The sequence below is a fragment of the Vipera berus genome (assembly GCF_964194415.1).
Source record: "Vipera berus genome assembly, chromosome: 11".
NCBI classification, from domain to species: Eukaryota; Metazoa; Chordata; class Lepidosauria; order Squamata; family Viperidae; genus Vipera; species Vipera berus.
Window position 1 is genome coordinate 14,741,880 of NC_138214.1, and position 17,216 is coordinate 14,759,095.

At 44.9% G+C, this 17,216-nt stretch overlaps 1 protein-coding gene across 1 annotated transcript in view; it reads right to left on the bottom strand.

Moving 5' to 3' along the window:
• Positions 1-17,216, bottom strand: part of CHRDL1 (chordin like 1) — a gene marked incomplete at its 5' end in the record, with an annotated part of 114,282 nt that overhangs the window by 53,949 nt on the left and 43,117 nt on the right. The window contains one exon of the mRNA XM_081336438.1: positions 1,365-2,008. Within this exon, the coding sequence (XP_081192564.1) occupies positions 1,365-2,008 (644 nt within the window). The remainder of the gene's footprint in view (positions 1-1,364; positions 2,009-17,216) is intronic.

Below are 17,216 nucleotides of genomic sequence, written 5' to 3' on the forward strand. Positions count from 1 at the left end.
GTCTGGCCTGTGTGAATTGCTTTTATGTTGAAGCCTATTTTTTCCCAATTTACATATGTGCTTGTGTGCATGCTTATGCACCTTCATAACCCTATTAGCTCAGCCCTTCCTCTCATGTGGACCCCTTGAGAAAATTGCTCACCCCTGCTCTGGATTAATTGCTGCATAATAAAAATACGGACTTTTTTTGGCTCTATCTCCAATGTCAATTACAGTGTGTTTTTTTTCCAGGCTAAAAAATTCTTACCAGCACTGGAAAGACAAATTTACCTGTGATTTACAGCAATGGATGAAGTGTTGGTTGTTCCCACTGTAACAAGAATAATACAAAGGAGAATTATGGTTAAAAGTTTTTGAAATTCTTTAAAACCATTTCCAGACTTTCCCCCTGGCTTCCCTTTTTTATTTTATCTTGCTATGTTTACGCATGCTAATATTGTACTGATGCTTTAATTCTCTATTTTTACCTTTTATTTAACTGCAAATTACAGTAACACATTAGCAATTGTTACAAAATTACACACTGAAACTTCTCTTGGGAGACTGGTTTTTGAAATTTAAGGCTTGTTACATAAGATGTGTGCAATAGTTGACTAACCTCCTGCATTATGGCTAGCTGCAAACCACAGTTGCTACAGCAAGCATAGAGTGCTAAGCCACGAGCCAATAAACCACGGTTTGATTTAGCATGGAGCCGCTGGTAGCAGGTCCAAGACATAACGATACCATAACATTTGCAAGGATGTCACGATGCATATGACATCACTTCCACCCCCTTTTGCAAGACTCGGTATAATCCAGTCATAAGCCACTGTAACTTAAAAACAAGAATGGAGGTTTAAAGGAAAAACTTTTCCATTTCTTTGCAATTTCCCTTTGGCCTGTCTTACTCCTCGACTTACAACAGTTCATTTATAGGGACTGTTCAAAGTTACAACTGCACTGAAAAAAAAAATGACTTATGAACTTTTTTAACATTTACGTCGGCCTTTGCAGCATCCCCAGGGTCACGTGATTGATATTCGGATACTTGAAAAACTGACTCATATTTATGAGGGTGGCAGCGGAAACTTAAAACCTTGTGCACCGTGGCTAGTTTTCTCCAACGATCTTGGTTTGGCTTATTTAAACGAGCCCATTTCCCAGAGCGGCACAAGCGATGGACTTCGATTGCGCGGATGCGCAGAAACCAAATAAGAAACAAGCCAAGCCAGGTTCACCTTAACCCCAAACCCCAAAGAAACGAACCAACAAACAAAAAAAGGGAACGCATTAGGTCAAGTCTTCCTTTGGCCGGCAGTGCAACACCTGGGGAGGAACGGGGGCATTCGGTCACGTGTGAACGCAGCCCAGGTGTTGCCAACCCGAGCCGCGAGGCTGCGCTCCCACAAGCCACGGTCCTCGTTGCTCCCGGCTGCGCCCCACGGGCGAACGCGGTCCCCGGCCTCGCCCAGCCGCAGCAGCCCCCGCAGTCCACGGGCTGAAGGAGGGACGTGGGGAGGGGAAGGCTCCGCTTCCGCCGGGCGGTGGGAACCACCCTGCCTCTCCCGCCCCACCCGGCTGTCTCCGGCGAGAAAGGGGGAATCCCGACGACCGGCGGGCTTTTCCGCAACGAGGAGCGAAGCACGAGAGGCCGGCAGGTTTGTGGGCTTGCAGGGTGGGGGCGTTTGCTGGGGAGGAGGGGGAGGCGAGGGTCTTCTTTGGGAGGAGGGGGTCTCGGGGGCTCCCTTTCCTGGCAACGGTGGTTTGCAGGCTACCTGGTCGTGTGAATCCAGACGGTGTGGTTTCTGGAACCTGGTTTGTTTATTGGGGCGCGGGTGGTTCTCCTCTAGCGGAATTCTGGTTTTGGTGCCTAAGGCAGGGCTGGAAGTTGGGTTTTTCCTCTGCAACGTGGTTTGCAGGTTCTCTGCTTGTGTGAATCCAGACGGTGCCGAAACAGGTGTTATACCCAAGCGGGGCTCCGTTTCTCCCCAACGGTTTGCAGGTTCTCTGCTTGTGTGAATCCAGACTGTGTGGAACCAGGTGTTACCCAAGGGGTGTTCCCTTTGTCCCCAATCTGGTTTGCAGGCTATCTGGTTGTGTGAATCCAGACAGTGCAGAACCAGGTGTTACCCAAGCGGGGCTCCCTTTGTCCCCAATGTGGTTTGCAGATTATCTGGTTGTGTGAATCCAGACAGTGTGGTTTCTGGAACCTGTTTTTTTTTATTGAGGCGGGGTGGTTTTTCTCTAGCTGAACTTTGGTTTTGCTGCCTAAGGCAGGGCTGGAAGTTGACTTTTCTCTGCTCCTTTCTTAGTTCTTGCTGTCGGGACCCCTTTCCACTTTTAAAAATCATGGATGGCCCCAAGAAAGCTTTTTTTTGAGGGGGGGCGTGGGTTATATTGATATATTTACTGTATTAAAAGTTAAAACTGATGTATTTGCTACGGCTTCTCACAATTGTTCGATGGGGTTTTAATATTGTATTATTTTTCAAGATAGGTTGGGAAGCAATTTTGATTTCAAGGACCCTTGAGAGTGTCATGGGGGACCCCAGGGGTCCTAGGACGGCATTTTAAGAAACACCGCTGCACCAAATTGGCTCAGAAGCAGCTTGGGCCATGCTGGAGGTAATCCCGTAATAGATCACAACTGTATTTGCAGGACAGCAGCAAATGGAAGTTGCTGGATTCTCGCAATCCCCTGAAGCAGGGTTACAAAACATAAGTTTGGTTCTTTCATATATGGAGTTGAAACAAATGGTGTTGTGGCTTCTGTCTTGTGCCGAAGAACCAGTTGCTATATCCTAACATCCTACTGTTTTCCCAACGTGGCAACTTCCAAGATGTGTGGACTTCAAGTCCCAGAAGTCCCCAGGCAGGACGTGAAGGTATCTGGACATCCGTTCCCAGTATTCCCCAGAATTCCATGACAGAACCTCAAAATGTGCAGACATCAACCCCACGAATTCTTGGTATCTTAAACTTGCCCGTTTGGAAGAACACTGGAGTATTGTGTGAACTGAGTCTCTAGGATCGTATGGGCTGGTTCCAAGGATAGGGGACTGCATCCTATGTGCTTCTGCCTGGGACCAAGTTCCCATCAGTTTAGTAGAACCTGGGGCAGAATTTGTTCCCTTAAAACAACTTTTTCCATGTGGGCACATTCCAAGGGATGACATTTAAAGGTGGCTGAGGATCAGAACGAGAAACCTTGCATGGATGAAGAGCCACATGTAGCCAAAAGCCAGCAGCACAAAAAGAAACAAGGACCGTGGGAGAGGAGGGCATGGGACATTTTGAGATCCAAAATTGTGGGTGCTTTTCGCAAAATGGGCTGGCAGCAGTTGGGCCACTTCCCCAAATGACTGATGGAGTAGATCTCTCCATTTCCAAAACTATGTCACAAAAACTGCATCCAGTTTTGGTCAATTAACCAGTGGAACTGCCTGCCTCCAGAAGTTGTGGGTGCTCCGTCACCGGAGGCTTTTAAGAAGAAATTGAACAGCCATTTGTCCAGAATGCTATAGAGCAGACATGTCAAACACAAGGCCCGGGGGCCGGATCCAGCCCGCAAAGTGGTTTCATGTGGCCCACGAAGCCATCCTGGAAACAGTGAGGGAATGGCCCCCACTGCCTTGGCCCTGGCCCAGAGACCCTCCTCCTGCCAGAGACCCTCAGATCTGTCCCACTCCTGCCCGGGCCCCCATAGGCACCCTTGATGCGAACGATGTAGACCTGGCCATGCCCACCCAGTAGGCCATACTAACTCCAGCCATGCCCACCCAGTAGGCCGTGCCCACCCTGGCCATACCCACCCGGCCCCCCGAGGGCAACCGCAATGCTGATGCGGCCCTCAATGAAATTGAGTTTGACACCCCTGCTATAGAGTCTCCTGTTTGTGTAGGGGGTTGGTCTAGAAGACCTCCAAGGTCCCTTCCAATTCTGATGTTCTATAAGGCAAAGTGATGATCTTAACCCTTGCCCCCTCCTGTCTATTACCATTTAATTTTTGTCGTAGGAAGGGGCCAGATGTGCTTTCAAACACAGCACTGATGTGTAACCATCAGCCCCGTCCTCACTTCAATTTCCTAAGAGCAAACATTTGCAAATCCCGGCAACATTCTTGCAAAGAAAGACAGAACTATCAGCTGGCCTTTGGCTTTGCTACAGCTCAACTTTCCATTTACTTTATTATAATTAAATCCCTTAAAACGTTTTTTTTTTAAAGTGAGCTGGAGAAGCGGACTGCCACTATAAAAGGTCCATTGGCACACTGGTGTCTCTTCCTGGAATTGGCAGCTCTTGAGTTACATCTTTTCTCCAATTGTTTGGCTCCAGGTCTAATCTGGAGCACTTCCATTTTCATCCTGCAAGACGGGCAGAAAAGAGATTACGATAAGAAAAGGGTTATCCCATGTTGGATCCTTTAGTGTTTGGGGACTGGGGGTGGCCACGTGCAGTCTCTTTGGAGTTGAGTTTCACTCGTGGTGATGACCCGGGTGTGTCTCATGTTATTTTCTTTGTAGTGGCTTTCTTCTAAGAGGTGAGTTTTCTTTTGAGGTCTAGATCAGAGGTCCCCAACCTTTGGGGCACCAGGGACCGGTTCTGTGGACATAGGTTTTCCGGAGACCGGAGGGTGTGTATGGTTTTGTGTGCTGCCTGCATTCCACGGATGGGGCTTTGCTTGTCTGTGCGGACCAGTTGCTGGCATTCCGTGGCCTGGTACCGGTCCACGGACTGGGGGTTGGGGACCCTGGTCTAGGTTCTCTGTCATCCCAGGCCATGGCTGTTCCAAAGGTGCTTTTTCAAAAGGCAGCTGGACTTTCTTTTTTGTTTCCTTCAAAACATTTCCCTTCTCATCCAAGAAACTTCTTCCGACTCTTCAGAACTTCAGCCCAGTTGCCTGTTGAAAAGCACCTTTGGGACTGTCTTTTGATGCTTAACTGAGCCTGGAGTTCCATCACTTATGATTGATTCCTCCCCCCAAAAAAGAAAGAAAGAAAGAAAGAAAGAAAGAAAGAAAGAAAGAGAAAGAAAGAAAGAGAAGGAAAGAAAGAAAGAAAGAAAAAGAAAGAAAGAAAGAAAGAAAGAAAGAAAAAGAAAGAAAAAGAAAGAAAGAAAGAAGAAAGAAAGAGAAAGAGAAAGAAAGAAAGAAGGAAAGAAAGAAAAAGAAAGAAAGAAAGAAAGAAAGAGAAAGAAAGAAAGAAAAAAGAAAGAAAGAGAAAGAAAGAAAGAAAGAAAGAAAGAAAGAGAAAGAAAGAAAAAGAAAGAAAGAAAAAAGAAAGAAAGAAAAAGAAAGAAAGAAAGAGAAGGAAAGAAAGAAAGAAAAAGAAAGAAAAAGAGAAGGAAAGAAGGAAGGAAGGAAGGAAGGAAGGAAGGAAGGAAGGAAGGAAGGAAGGAAGGAAAGAAAGAAAGAAAGAAAGAAAGAAAGAAAGAAAGAAAGAAAGAAAGAAAGAAAGAAAGAAAGAAAGCACTGACCAGCACAGACCAGTTGAATTTTCCTGGTCAGCCAAGATAATCTCCGTAGGACCATTTGCTGGAGCTTTGACTCTTTGTAGGCTTTCTAAATGGGGCATGAAGTCCAAATATTTTTGAGATGGCAAGTAGACGGTGACCCACTGGCGACAACCAGAGGCACCTGATGTCCAGGCAACGAGTCTCGTATTTCATTTGCTGATATTTTTCTGCGTCTCACTGTCGCATTCCAATTTACTAACTCTTTAGATCAGCCTGCCTTCTGTAGGCTTGGCACCAGAGCAAAATGTAGGTTTTCCTCTCCTGCTCTTTCCATAAATATAATTAGCGAAGCAGTTACTCCAGCTTGAAAAATACTCTTTTGGCACTACTAAGCCCTGGGAGCGGAATTTGCAAGGTGCGGGGAGTAAATGCATTCACTAATGCCGCATTTAGCGGGTTCTGTCCTTCTTTGCATCAGGAAGTAAACAAATGACCACAGAGTACGATCTTTTCTTGAATTTGTCATTGTGCAAGGTGTTGGGTGAGGTCGTTGCACCTCTCCCTCCAACATTAGAGCAGCCTTGATTTTGCTAGCTTTTCCAAAAGCTTGCAACAGTTTGAGGGGCTTCCTTCCCCCTCCCTGTCCTATTGCGACAATGAGTTGGCTTAACATCCCTGGCGTTCACTTTACAACCAACCATGTTGATTTAATGTCTGCTGCCAAAATGGTCATAAACAACGGGTCATGTGGTCATGTGATCTGCTTTAAAACTGCCACAACTGAAATACACAATAGTGGAACTCAATTACAGTCATAGCTTGTAGCTGTGTGTAGCAAGGAAACGAATTCTCAGTGGAGTTGACTTACCATCACATTTGAGCCTGAAATTTATGTTGCTAAGCAAAACCGTTGTTAAGTGAGTTTTACCCAGTGGTGGGATTCAGCCAGTTCACATCACTTCAGCAGAACCGGTAGCTAATTTTGTGGCCCAGGCCCAGAACGGACTTCCAGAAGCGGCATCCACGCAGAGAAAACAGTTATTCACCGATTTGAATCCCACCACTGGTTTTGCCCCATTCTACCACCTTTTTTGCCACAGTTGTTAAGTGAATCACTGCACTTGTTAAATCAGGTACACGGTTGTTAAGTGAATCTGGCTTCCCCATTGACTTTGCTTGTCAGAAGGTTGCCAAAGAGGATCACATGACCTTGGGACACAGCGACGGTCATAAATACGAGTCAATTGCTAAGCACCTGAATTTTGATCATGTGACCGTGGGATGTGTGTGCTGCAATGGCCGTAAGCATGAAAAATGATCCCTTTTTTCAGCACCACTGTAACTCTGAATGATCACTGAATGAGTTGTTGTTAACCGAGGGCTACCTGCAAACGCTTCACAGATTTATCTTCACTAGTTGCAGTGACATAATTCTGGGCTCAGATTTGTCATCAGCCTTGGAATTTGCAGCGCTGTTTGGACTAATTACTCTTCCCCCACTCAACCTTAAGCCCTTGTTAAGGTGGAGAGGACAGCAGGAAGGGGTATGATGCAGAGCTCCTTGGAGAATACAAATTGAAGGAGTAAGTAAAATGTAAGATTCTGCCGTTTCCTGCCAAGGAGGAAAATGGTTTAATTAGCATGCATGCATTTATTTGAATAAACAAAGAGGAAGAATAGAGAAAGAAATTCTTCATTTATATTCTTTTCTCTTTTAGAGTCACTCAGTTCCCTGATGCTTCCAATCCATCCCATTTCTTACCACCTCTGGTTTCTTTTCAGTTGTTGTTGTTGTTGTTGTTAGTTGCGAAGTCGTGTCCGACCCATCGCGACCCCATGGACAATGTTCCTCCAGGCCTTCCTGTCCTCTACCATTCTTATTTGGCTAATGAAAGCTTTTTCTGGCAGGGCAAGGAAGCTTGACCTTTGCATGATAATGAAGGGAAAATCAGCTACTGGCTGACTGAATGTTTGGTGGTGTTGAATGACTGGCTGACCTGCAGCCCAATTTATGCAGGAGATAGCCAGAGTCAGTCACTGGAGAGGCAGATGTTTCCATGGACGAGTCCAGGATGGTGAGGCTTAACCCTCATCATCACAAGTTAGGACATAGACTTTCCAAGAAGCTGTGTGTTGAAACTTTGGGTGGGACCTGATTGAGATGACCCACCTTCCCAAGATAAAGACCTGCCCAGAAGACAGAGGAAATAGAACCAACATATACCAGTGTCGTATACAGTATAGGATGACTGCTGAATGTATAGCACCGTGGTGGCGAACCTATGGCACGCGTGCCACAGGTGGCACGCAGAGCCCTCTCTGTGGGCACGCACGCCGTAGCCCCAGTCCTAGGCCTTCGGCTGGGTTTTATAAAACCTTTTCGCTTTAGGCTTCCGCCGCCATGTGCAAAAAAAAAAGGTTCAATCAATCAATTTCAACTTCCCGTGGGAAAAAAAAGATCTCGCAAAGTTGGAATTGATTGATTGAACTTTTTAGTCCCACCGCAGCCACACCCACCCAATGGGCCATGCGCACCCAGCTGGCCAGACCCACCCAATGGGCCACGCCCATCGGGCACCCAACGATACATGTGGGTTTTGGGTTGCAGTTTGGGCACTTGGTCTGTAAAAGGTTCGCCATCACTGGTATAGCACATATAGCAGGGGTGTCAAACTCAATTTCATTGAGGGCTGCATCAGCATTGCAGTTGCCCTCAGGGGGCCGGGTGGGTATGGCCTGGGTGGGCGTGGCCTACTGGGTGGGCATGGCTAGAGTGCGTATGGCCTACTGGGTGGGCGTGGCCAGCTCTACATCGTTCACATCAAGGGTACCTATGGGGGCCTGGGCAGGAGTGGGACAGATCGGAGGGGCTCTGGCAGAAGGAGGGGCTCTGGGCCAGGGCCAAGGCAGTGGGATCTGTCCCCCGGGCCTTGTGTTTGACATTTCTGACATATAGGATACAGAGGGCTGTAGGTTTGAAAGAGGGATGAAAGAATCCATCTGTGTTAGAATTGAACCCCCCCCCCCACAACAGTGGGGGAGGAATAGAGGGAAAGTAAGCAGTGGGGTACCACAAGGCTCCATCCTAGGCCCGCTACTCTTCAATCTCTTCGTAAATGATTTAGATGAGGGAATAGAAGGGAACTCATCAAATTTGAGGATGACACTAAGCTGGCAGGAATAGCCAACACCCCAGAAGACCAGCTCAGGATCCAAAAAGATCTTGACAGACTTGAACAATGGGCCCTATCCAGCAAAACAAAATTTAATGTGTAGAAAGGTTTTACACCTAGGCAGGAAAAACCAAAGGTAGAAGTACAGATTAGGCGAAACCTGGCTCAAAATCAGTAACTATGAGATGGGGAAGAAATGGAGGTAGTGACAGATTTTATTTTCCTTGGCTCCAAGATCACTGCAGATGGGGACTGTAGCCAAGAAATTAAAAGACGCTTGCTCCTTGGGAGGAAAGCCATGGCAAATCTAGACAGCACACTAAAAAGCAGAGACATCACCCTGTCAACAAAAATCCGTATAGTCAAGGCTATGGTCTTCCCAGTTGCAATGTATGGCAGTGAAAGCTGGACCATAAGAAAGGCTGAGCGCCAAAGAATTGAAGCCTTTGAACTATGGTGCTGGAGAAGACTCCTGCGAGTTCCTTGGACTGCAAGGCGATCAAACCGGTCAGTCCTAGAGGAGATCAACCCTGACTGCTCTTTAGAAGGCCAGATCCTGAAGCTAAAACTCAAATACTTTGTCCACCTAATGAGAAGGAAGGACTCACTGGAGAAGAGCCTAATGCTGGGAAAGATTGAGGGCAATAGAAGAAGGGGACGACAGAGAATGAGGTGGCTGGATGGAGTCACTGAAGCAGTAGGCGTGAGCTTAGATGGACTCCAGAAGATGGTAGAGGACAGGAAGGCCTGGAGGAACATTGTCCATAGGGTCGCGATGGGTCGGACACGACTTCGCAACTAACAACAACAACAACATGAGAGGGACCTTGGCGTCCTAGTGGACGATCACTTAAACATGAGCCAGCCATATGCAGCAGCAGCCAAAAAAGCTAATAGAATCCTTGGTTGTATAAACAGAGGCATAGAATCGAAATCACATCAAGTATTAGTGCCGCTTGATAAATCCTTTAGTAAGGCCACATCTGGTATACTATATGCAGTTTTGGTCACCACATTACAAAAAAAAAGATGTTGAGACTTTGGAAAAAGTACAAAGGTGAACAGGTAAGAAGATTCCACACCCAACTGCACCTTGATTCAGGTGACCCTGAGGGCGCAGATAAACCACGAGGGGTGTGTGACTCTCAAGGAGAATGCTAACAACCAGATGATTGCAAAGAAATACATAATCTTTTCATCCCTTCCCATCCTATCAGAATCTATCCTTCTGTCCCCCCACCATCTAGTCTCTATCTATCCTTCTATCCTTCCACCAGACCTGATGAAGCTTCTTGGTGAGAAGTGAAACTTTTTCTTCTTCTTCCTCAAAGACAATAACAGTCCAGTTGCCTTTTTAAGGGGGGGGCGGGGGAAAGGACTGCTTGACATGTTCGCAGGTCCTCGAGATGATGGCTCTTCTGAACCATACACACCAGTTTCTCAGGTATGGTTTTGGACTAGGCCCATCCTGGCTGGCATCCGCCTTCTCCTGGTCAGGAGGAATTTTAAAAAAAAAATAAACTCACTTTCTGGTCCTTGAGTATTTTAGATGAGCAAACAGTTCAGGTTGTGCTTACTTGTGGTTACAGCTCACACCCTGGTCCTGTCTGGAAATGATGTTTTTTGGAAGATGGATACTTCTTACTTTTACAGACTGCAAGGTATGGAATGAACACCTCTCTATTTTATCTTCACCACGGCAATCTTGTGAGGTAAATTAGAACAGGGAATATCTACCTTCCCTCTGAAAAACTCTTTATCGTGAACGCCCTTGTCTCGCCTCATAGTGAGTTTCCTTCTCAGGTTCCCATTGCTAAATTGGTAAGAACAAGTACCTCAACTTACGACCACAATTGAGCCCAAAATTTATGTTGCTAAAGGAGAAATTTGTCAAGTCAGTTTTGCCCGATTTTATGACTTTTCTTGCCACAGTTGTGAAGTGAATCGCTGCAGTAGTTAAATTAGTAACAGGGTTGTTAAGTGAATCTAGCTCCCTCCCCCCCCATTGACTTTGCTTGTCAGAAGGTCGCAAAAGGGGATTGCGTGACCCCGGGACACTGTACCGATTCAAGAGGTTATTTTCAAATTGTTTTCTGAGAGTTGTGGAATTATACAGAAATTTCCTTACCTGGAAATCTCCCCAAGGCCATATATATATATATACATATGTATATGTTAAATGTTTGTTAAGCATTGAGAATACACTTGCTTAGTCCCAGACACGGGACAAATCTTATTTCCTGTTTCAGCCTAGCCCAAGGCCATCTACAGGCAGTAGCCACAGCACTGGTAGCTCATATTTGTGTAAATTTTTTGGCTTGCTAACAAAGAATAAAGGGAGACCGATATGATCATTTCAAACTTATTTGTTCTCATCAGTCAGCCATACTTTTCTGAGATTCGAACCTGGGCAGACTGCGTCTTAAGCAGTTGTTTTAACCGCTAGGCTATGTATATATGTATATATATATATATATATATATATATATATATATATATATATATATATATATATATATATATATATATATATATATATATATATATATATATATATATATATATATATATATATATATATATATATATATATATATATATATATATATATATATATATATATATATATATATATATATATATCTCGATAGATAGATAGATAGATAGATATAGATAGATAGATAGATAGATTCTAACACACACACACATACACACACACACACACACACACACACACACACACACACACACACGGGTTTAGAGTCCTTATATAGGGAACAGTATAAAAGCAGATGGCCTTAAGTTCTGCGCAGTTCTGTGCTAATATGCTATACCAATACTTAGGATTGGAACTTCCTATAATAGTATTTTGGGGTGCGATGGCTCAGCAGTTAAAGACACTGAGCTTGTCAGCTGGAAAGCTGACAGCCTGGGTTCAAGATCCAAGCATCACACAATGGGTCGAACTGCCATTCCTCGCCCCAGCTTCTGCCCACCTAGCAGTTGAAAAGCATACAAATGCGATTAGATAAATAGGTACCACTTTGGTGGGAAGTCAACATTGTTCCATGTGCCTCAGTGTATAGTCATGCTGGACACATGATCATGGAAATATCTTCAGAAAACACCAAGGAATGGAGATGAGCACCGTGCCCTAGAGTTGGCCGTGACTGGACAGGAGAAACTTTCCCCTTTTTTATAATAATATTTTATTTGGATTAAGTTTAGTAACTAGTGCTTAATTATTGTTAGATTCCTCTATACTTATTGTTTTTCTCTTATACACACATGCATACATATAGGAGGGTGCAACGTTTCTTTTATTCAGTATCTTCCTTGTATTTGGCCCCAGGGCTGTAAATAAATAAATTTGAATTTGGCCTGCTCTTGTAGAATCCAGAGAAGAAGCCTTTGGTCGCATGATTTGCTTCTTCTTCAAAGAAGAAACCAATCATCCAGAGAGGGGCCAAGTCTGGCCCCACTGGGACTGGATCAATATTCTCTAAGGTTGCTTACTGCCTTTCGACTGCATCTTAAAAAGAAAACTCCGAATGTTCCAAGAGACAATGATATTGTCTGGTGATGACCTATAAAGCCCTGAATGGCTTGGGTCCGGGATATCTGAGGGAACTCCTGCTGCCAGCATCAAGCTCCCTTCGTCCAGTGCGCTCCCACTTGGAGGGCCTCCTCAGGGTACCTCCGGTAAAAGACTGCCGGCGGATAACACCCAGGGGGAGGGCTTTCTCTGTGGGTGCGCCTGCCCTTTGGAACCAGCTGCCCGCAAAGCTTAGTACTGCTCCCAACCTCCGTTCATTCCGCCGGGACCTGAAGACCTGGCTCTTCGAGCTCTCTGGCCCAGGCTGAGAATTTTTAATTTTAATTTTAATTGTTTTTTTTTACTTTTTTCAGGGACTGTTGTAATTATTTTTAATTGTTTTTAACTTTTGTATTTCTTGTTTTAAACTACCCTGTAAACCGCCCTGAGTCCTGCGGGAAAGGGCGGTATATAAATCCAATTAAATAAATAAAATAAATAAATATATCCCTGGACAAGATTGAGAGCAGGTCTTTCTCCTGCATTCTGGAAAGGTTCAGGGTTTACCGAGTGGTCTTTGCACAACTGGATTGCTACCACTACTGGAGAGTTTGCCTTCAGCTACAGGAAGATGCAGCCGTGGTCTTCTCAGCTACTCTTCCCGTTTAGAAAAGCTGCGTTGCCGCCTACTCGTACCTGGTGACTCAAGGCGGCTTACATAAATAGATTTATTTATTTAGCGTATGGCTGGTCACACACAGAATTAAAAGCACTTCATATTTACAAGTTAGAACAGTTAAAACATTTTTTTTAAAAAAAGAAGCAATTGTAAAACCTAAGAGGAAAACAGAAATAACATTTCAGAGTTTAATGTCGAGTTTGGAGATCCAGTCAGTAGCTGCCGTTGTTACGCAGAGGAAGTCCTTAAAATCTCCTGGGTATCTTCTATTAGTGCATTCCCTCACTATATGTTGGATAGTCTGTCGGGGAGCCCCGCAATCACATTGTGCTGAAGGTGTCTCTCCCCATTTATACAGAGAATCGGCACACACCCCATGAGTCATTCTAATTCTATTGTATGTCACTCATATGTGTCGGGGTAGATTAAATCCTGGTGGTATACTATTAGGATTAATAACATAAATAGAAAAACACCCTATAAAAATAACAAGAGGAAAAATAATAAAATAATATAATAACCCCCCCCACCTCCCACCCCAGCGACCACAAGCATTAAACTAGCCATTTGATGGGCTCCATCCCGCTCTGGGTTCCCCAGGCCCGCTGGCAGAACCAGGTCTTCAGTGCCTTCGGAAAGAGTGTCAGGAAGGGAGCCAGGCTAATCTCTGAGTCAATGATGTTCCAGAGAGAGGGAGCCACCACAGAGAAGGCTCTTCTTCTGGGTCCTGCCAGATGTATCTCTTAAGGGGACAGGACCCACAATATTCCTTGTCTCCCTGCTCTGATGGGTTGAGTAGATGTGACTGGCAAGAGATGATCCCTCAGATAACCTGGTCCCAAGCCATGAAGGGCTTTAAATGGGACAACCAGCAACATGAATTGCACCCGCAAGCAGATCGGCAACCAATGCAGCTCCCCGTGTGAGAAGTGTCACACGTGCACACCGAAGTCTGCCCAAAACCATGTGGGCTGCTGCATTTTGTACCCACGGGAGCTTCAAGATGCTCTTCAGGGGGAGCCCCATGTAGAGCGTGTTGCAAAAGTCAAGACGGGAGGTGACTAAGGCATGAGTGACCATGAGTAGGGATTGTTGGTCCAGGGAAGGGCACAACCTTGGCCAGGGCTGCCATCCGCTCTTTGAGCAGGAGCCACAAGTCCAGGAGAGCCCTCAGATGACGCACAGGGTTGTTTGGGGCAGTGCCACCCCATCCAAGACCAAAGGTGGCAATTCTCCCATGGGCCAAAGAACCCCAAACCCAGAACCACCCGTTGCTCCCCATCCAGTCCCTGACAACCTTCAGTTTTGCCTTAGTTCACTTGAGGTTTATATTGCTTCCCTCTGGGAGGAACTCAAGGGCTGACTTTTAAAAAAGCCTTTAAAACACAGACTTTTTAGGAGGCAGCTTTTAATTTGGGGCAATAAATTAATTTTGAATTTTAGTAGCTTTGTTGTTACCCTGGATTTACGTTCTTATCGAAAGCTGCTTGGCTGCATAATAGGTTTCATGATTACACATGAACAAATCTGCTTTATTGAATGGAAAATGATAAGGAGCCTCGTTCGGGGCTCTTGAAATAAGTCCACTGCAATTAAACCAGGGAGCTGATCCATGTTAGATGATCATGATGATGATAATAATCGTTTACATTTTATGGGAGTTCACATTTCACATACAAACGGACGGCTGTCTAAAAAACAATGAGCTAGATATAATAATGAATAGGAAGGGTAATTTTTGTACTTTTTTTGTTTTTTTGAAAGAGTAATTTTTGAAATGCCCAGGGAATAGCAGAATCCAAAACAATAACAGCTGGAACATATTTCAAAATATAGAGATCTAATGACCGAAAGGGGTAGTTTATGGGAAAGGTCTTGTAGAGTCATCCCTGTAGTTATTGGTAGATTGAGTTGAATAACAAGCAGATTAAACAAATATTTGCTAGTTAGCTAGCTAGCTAGCTAGCTAGACAGATAGATTATATAGGATAGGTAGGTAGATGGATGGATGATAGGTAGATACATGATATATAGATAGATGCCATAGATAGATAGGTAGGTAGGTAGGTAGGTAGATGGACGGACAGACAGACAGACAGACAGACATACATAGAGATGGATGGATAGATGGATAGATAGACAGACAGACAGACATAGAGGGGACTCACTGGAGTCTTCTCCAGCACCATAGTTCACTTTATTATAAAGCCACATTAACAGAATCTTGCAAATCTGAAAGTGCAACTTTCCTATCTTCTTAATCTCTGAGAAATTAGAGAAGGTCTCTTTTGAGCCTTTGCCTGCTACCCAGTGGCAGACTATGCATTTAATCTGCCCATTCCCTAAGGAACATCTCCGGATGCAACCTCCTACGTACCATTTCCATAGCACAGATACTTAGACTCTAAATCTTCTAGTGATTGGCTTGGAGCCACTTGATTTAGGAGATTCCAGAATGCTCTTCTGGTACTTGACATTTGGGGAATCCATATTATTGAGCTGCCATCGTCAGGACAAGCAACCAACCACAGTCTTCCTTGTCTTGTCATTCATCACCTTGTCAGCGCTACAAATTAACATAACTCTCATCTGTACAAGATGTGTCTATAAATCGGGCGTCCTCAGATTGAACTAGCCATAAATAATAAACTCATTTTGGACTATAACAAAACAATGACAGGAGGAGAGCTACTGATGTTTGAATAGTAAGAAACCCAGATTTCAGATGGCTAGTCTCATGAAGTCAGAATAAGACGTGTTGACTTAAAACATATCCCCTTGGGTAGCGTGTTTGCGGCTTTGTGTATGCTTGTATGTTGTGTCTGTTGAAGCAGTGGTTTTGTTAATATTTAATAGACATGAGCCAGCTTTGTCTCTCGGTGAGGGAAAAAAAATGCCGAGAAGAGCAACAAAGATAATAAGGGGTCTGGAGGCTAAATCATATGACGAATGATTGAGGGAACTAGGTATGTCTAGTCTAACGAAGAGAAGGACTAGGGGTGACATTGATAGCATCTTCTAGTACTTGAGGGGCTCTCAGAGAGAAGAAAGGGTTGACTTAGTCTCCAAAGTATCTAAGGGCAGAAGAAGAAGTAATGGGCAAAAGATCATTAAAGAGAGATCCAACCTAGAACTAAGGAGAAATTTCCTGATAGCGAGAACAATAAACCAGTGGAAGGGCTTGCCTCCAGAAGTTGTGGATGCTCCATCACTGAAGGCTTTCAAGAAGAGACTGGACAGCCACTTGTCCAGAATGGTAAGGTCTCCTGCTTGAGCATGGGGTTGGACTAGAAGACTTACAAGGTCCCTTCCAACCCTATTATTCCATGTTCTACACAGACATGTGTACATTCATAAATAAATGTGTGACTCTTTTCAGGAGTTCAGTGTCTATGGAGATTCTCAGTCATCCAGGTGATGGTTGTAAAACCCCATTGGGACTTTTTGGGAGTTGCGCACGGTGACTGGCTTATCAAGCTTTAAAAAGGAATTGATAAATTTTGTTCAAGGGATGGGACTCCGACAAGAGTGAAATGGTGTCTCCACAACACGGAGGAAGTTGATCTTGGAAGATGCTGATTTTCACTGAATTGATGGAAGACTTAAGGATAGGATGACTGGTTTGGGAATTAGGCTGCAGGAAGAGATGGATTCTGGACAAGACGGTCCTTCTGCCTTTTGACAAAAGAGCCAGGAGTTGGAAGGAAACCACCAACACCATCACTAGCAATAGGACAATTCGGAATCCTACCAAGCTATAAAAAAGCGTGTACTCACTTTTGCTTGTTAGCTTGACTCATGGGGTGGGGTGGGGGCAAAATAAACATAGACGTGTGTGCTGGGACTGGAGATGGAGAGGTGCTATTCATCTCCTGTAATGAATAGGCCCATTCAAGAGGCCCATTCAAGATGCCCTTGGAGTTGAACTTTGCTTCTATGAAGAGAAGCTTTGTTGCTAGCTTAGAGGTATTTATTTTCTGAGAAGCGAGCTGGCCAGCCCCGTCTGCTGCACAGTACCCTCCCACCCCACCCCGCCAGGGGCTCCCTCCGAAGGAAGCCCTCCTCGTTTTTCAGAAATGAGGCTGTAGAACACCCCAAGCAGAAGGAGCTTCTGAAAAGACACCAACTTAAAAGCCGGGTTCCGAAAATGGGAGGACAGAGTAACTGATCAGCAAGGGCTTTGCTAGCAGACGAGAATAATACGGAATCCACAAAGAACGTCGAGCAACAGGATTGAGAGGGGGCTTTGGAAGGGATTGTTGATTTTCGCCCATAATAATCCAGAGGTGGCTTTAGAGCAGGGTTTCCTCACCCTTGGCAGCTTTAAGATGTGTGGACTTCAACTAACTCCCAGAATCCCCCTGCTTGAGACACTTTAAACACTACTTTAGAG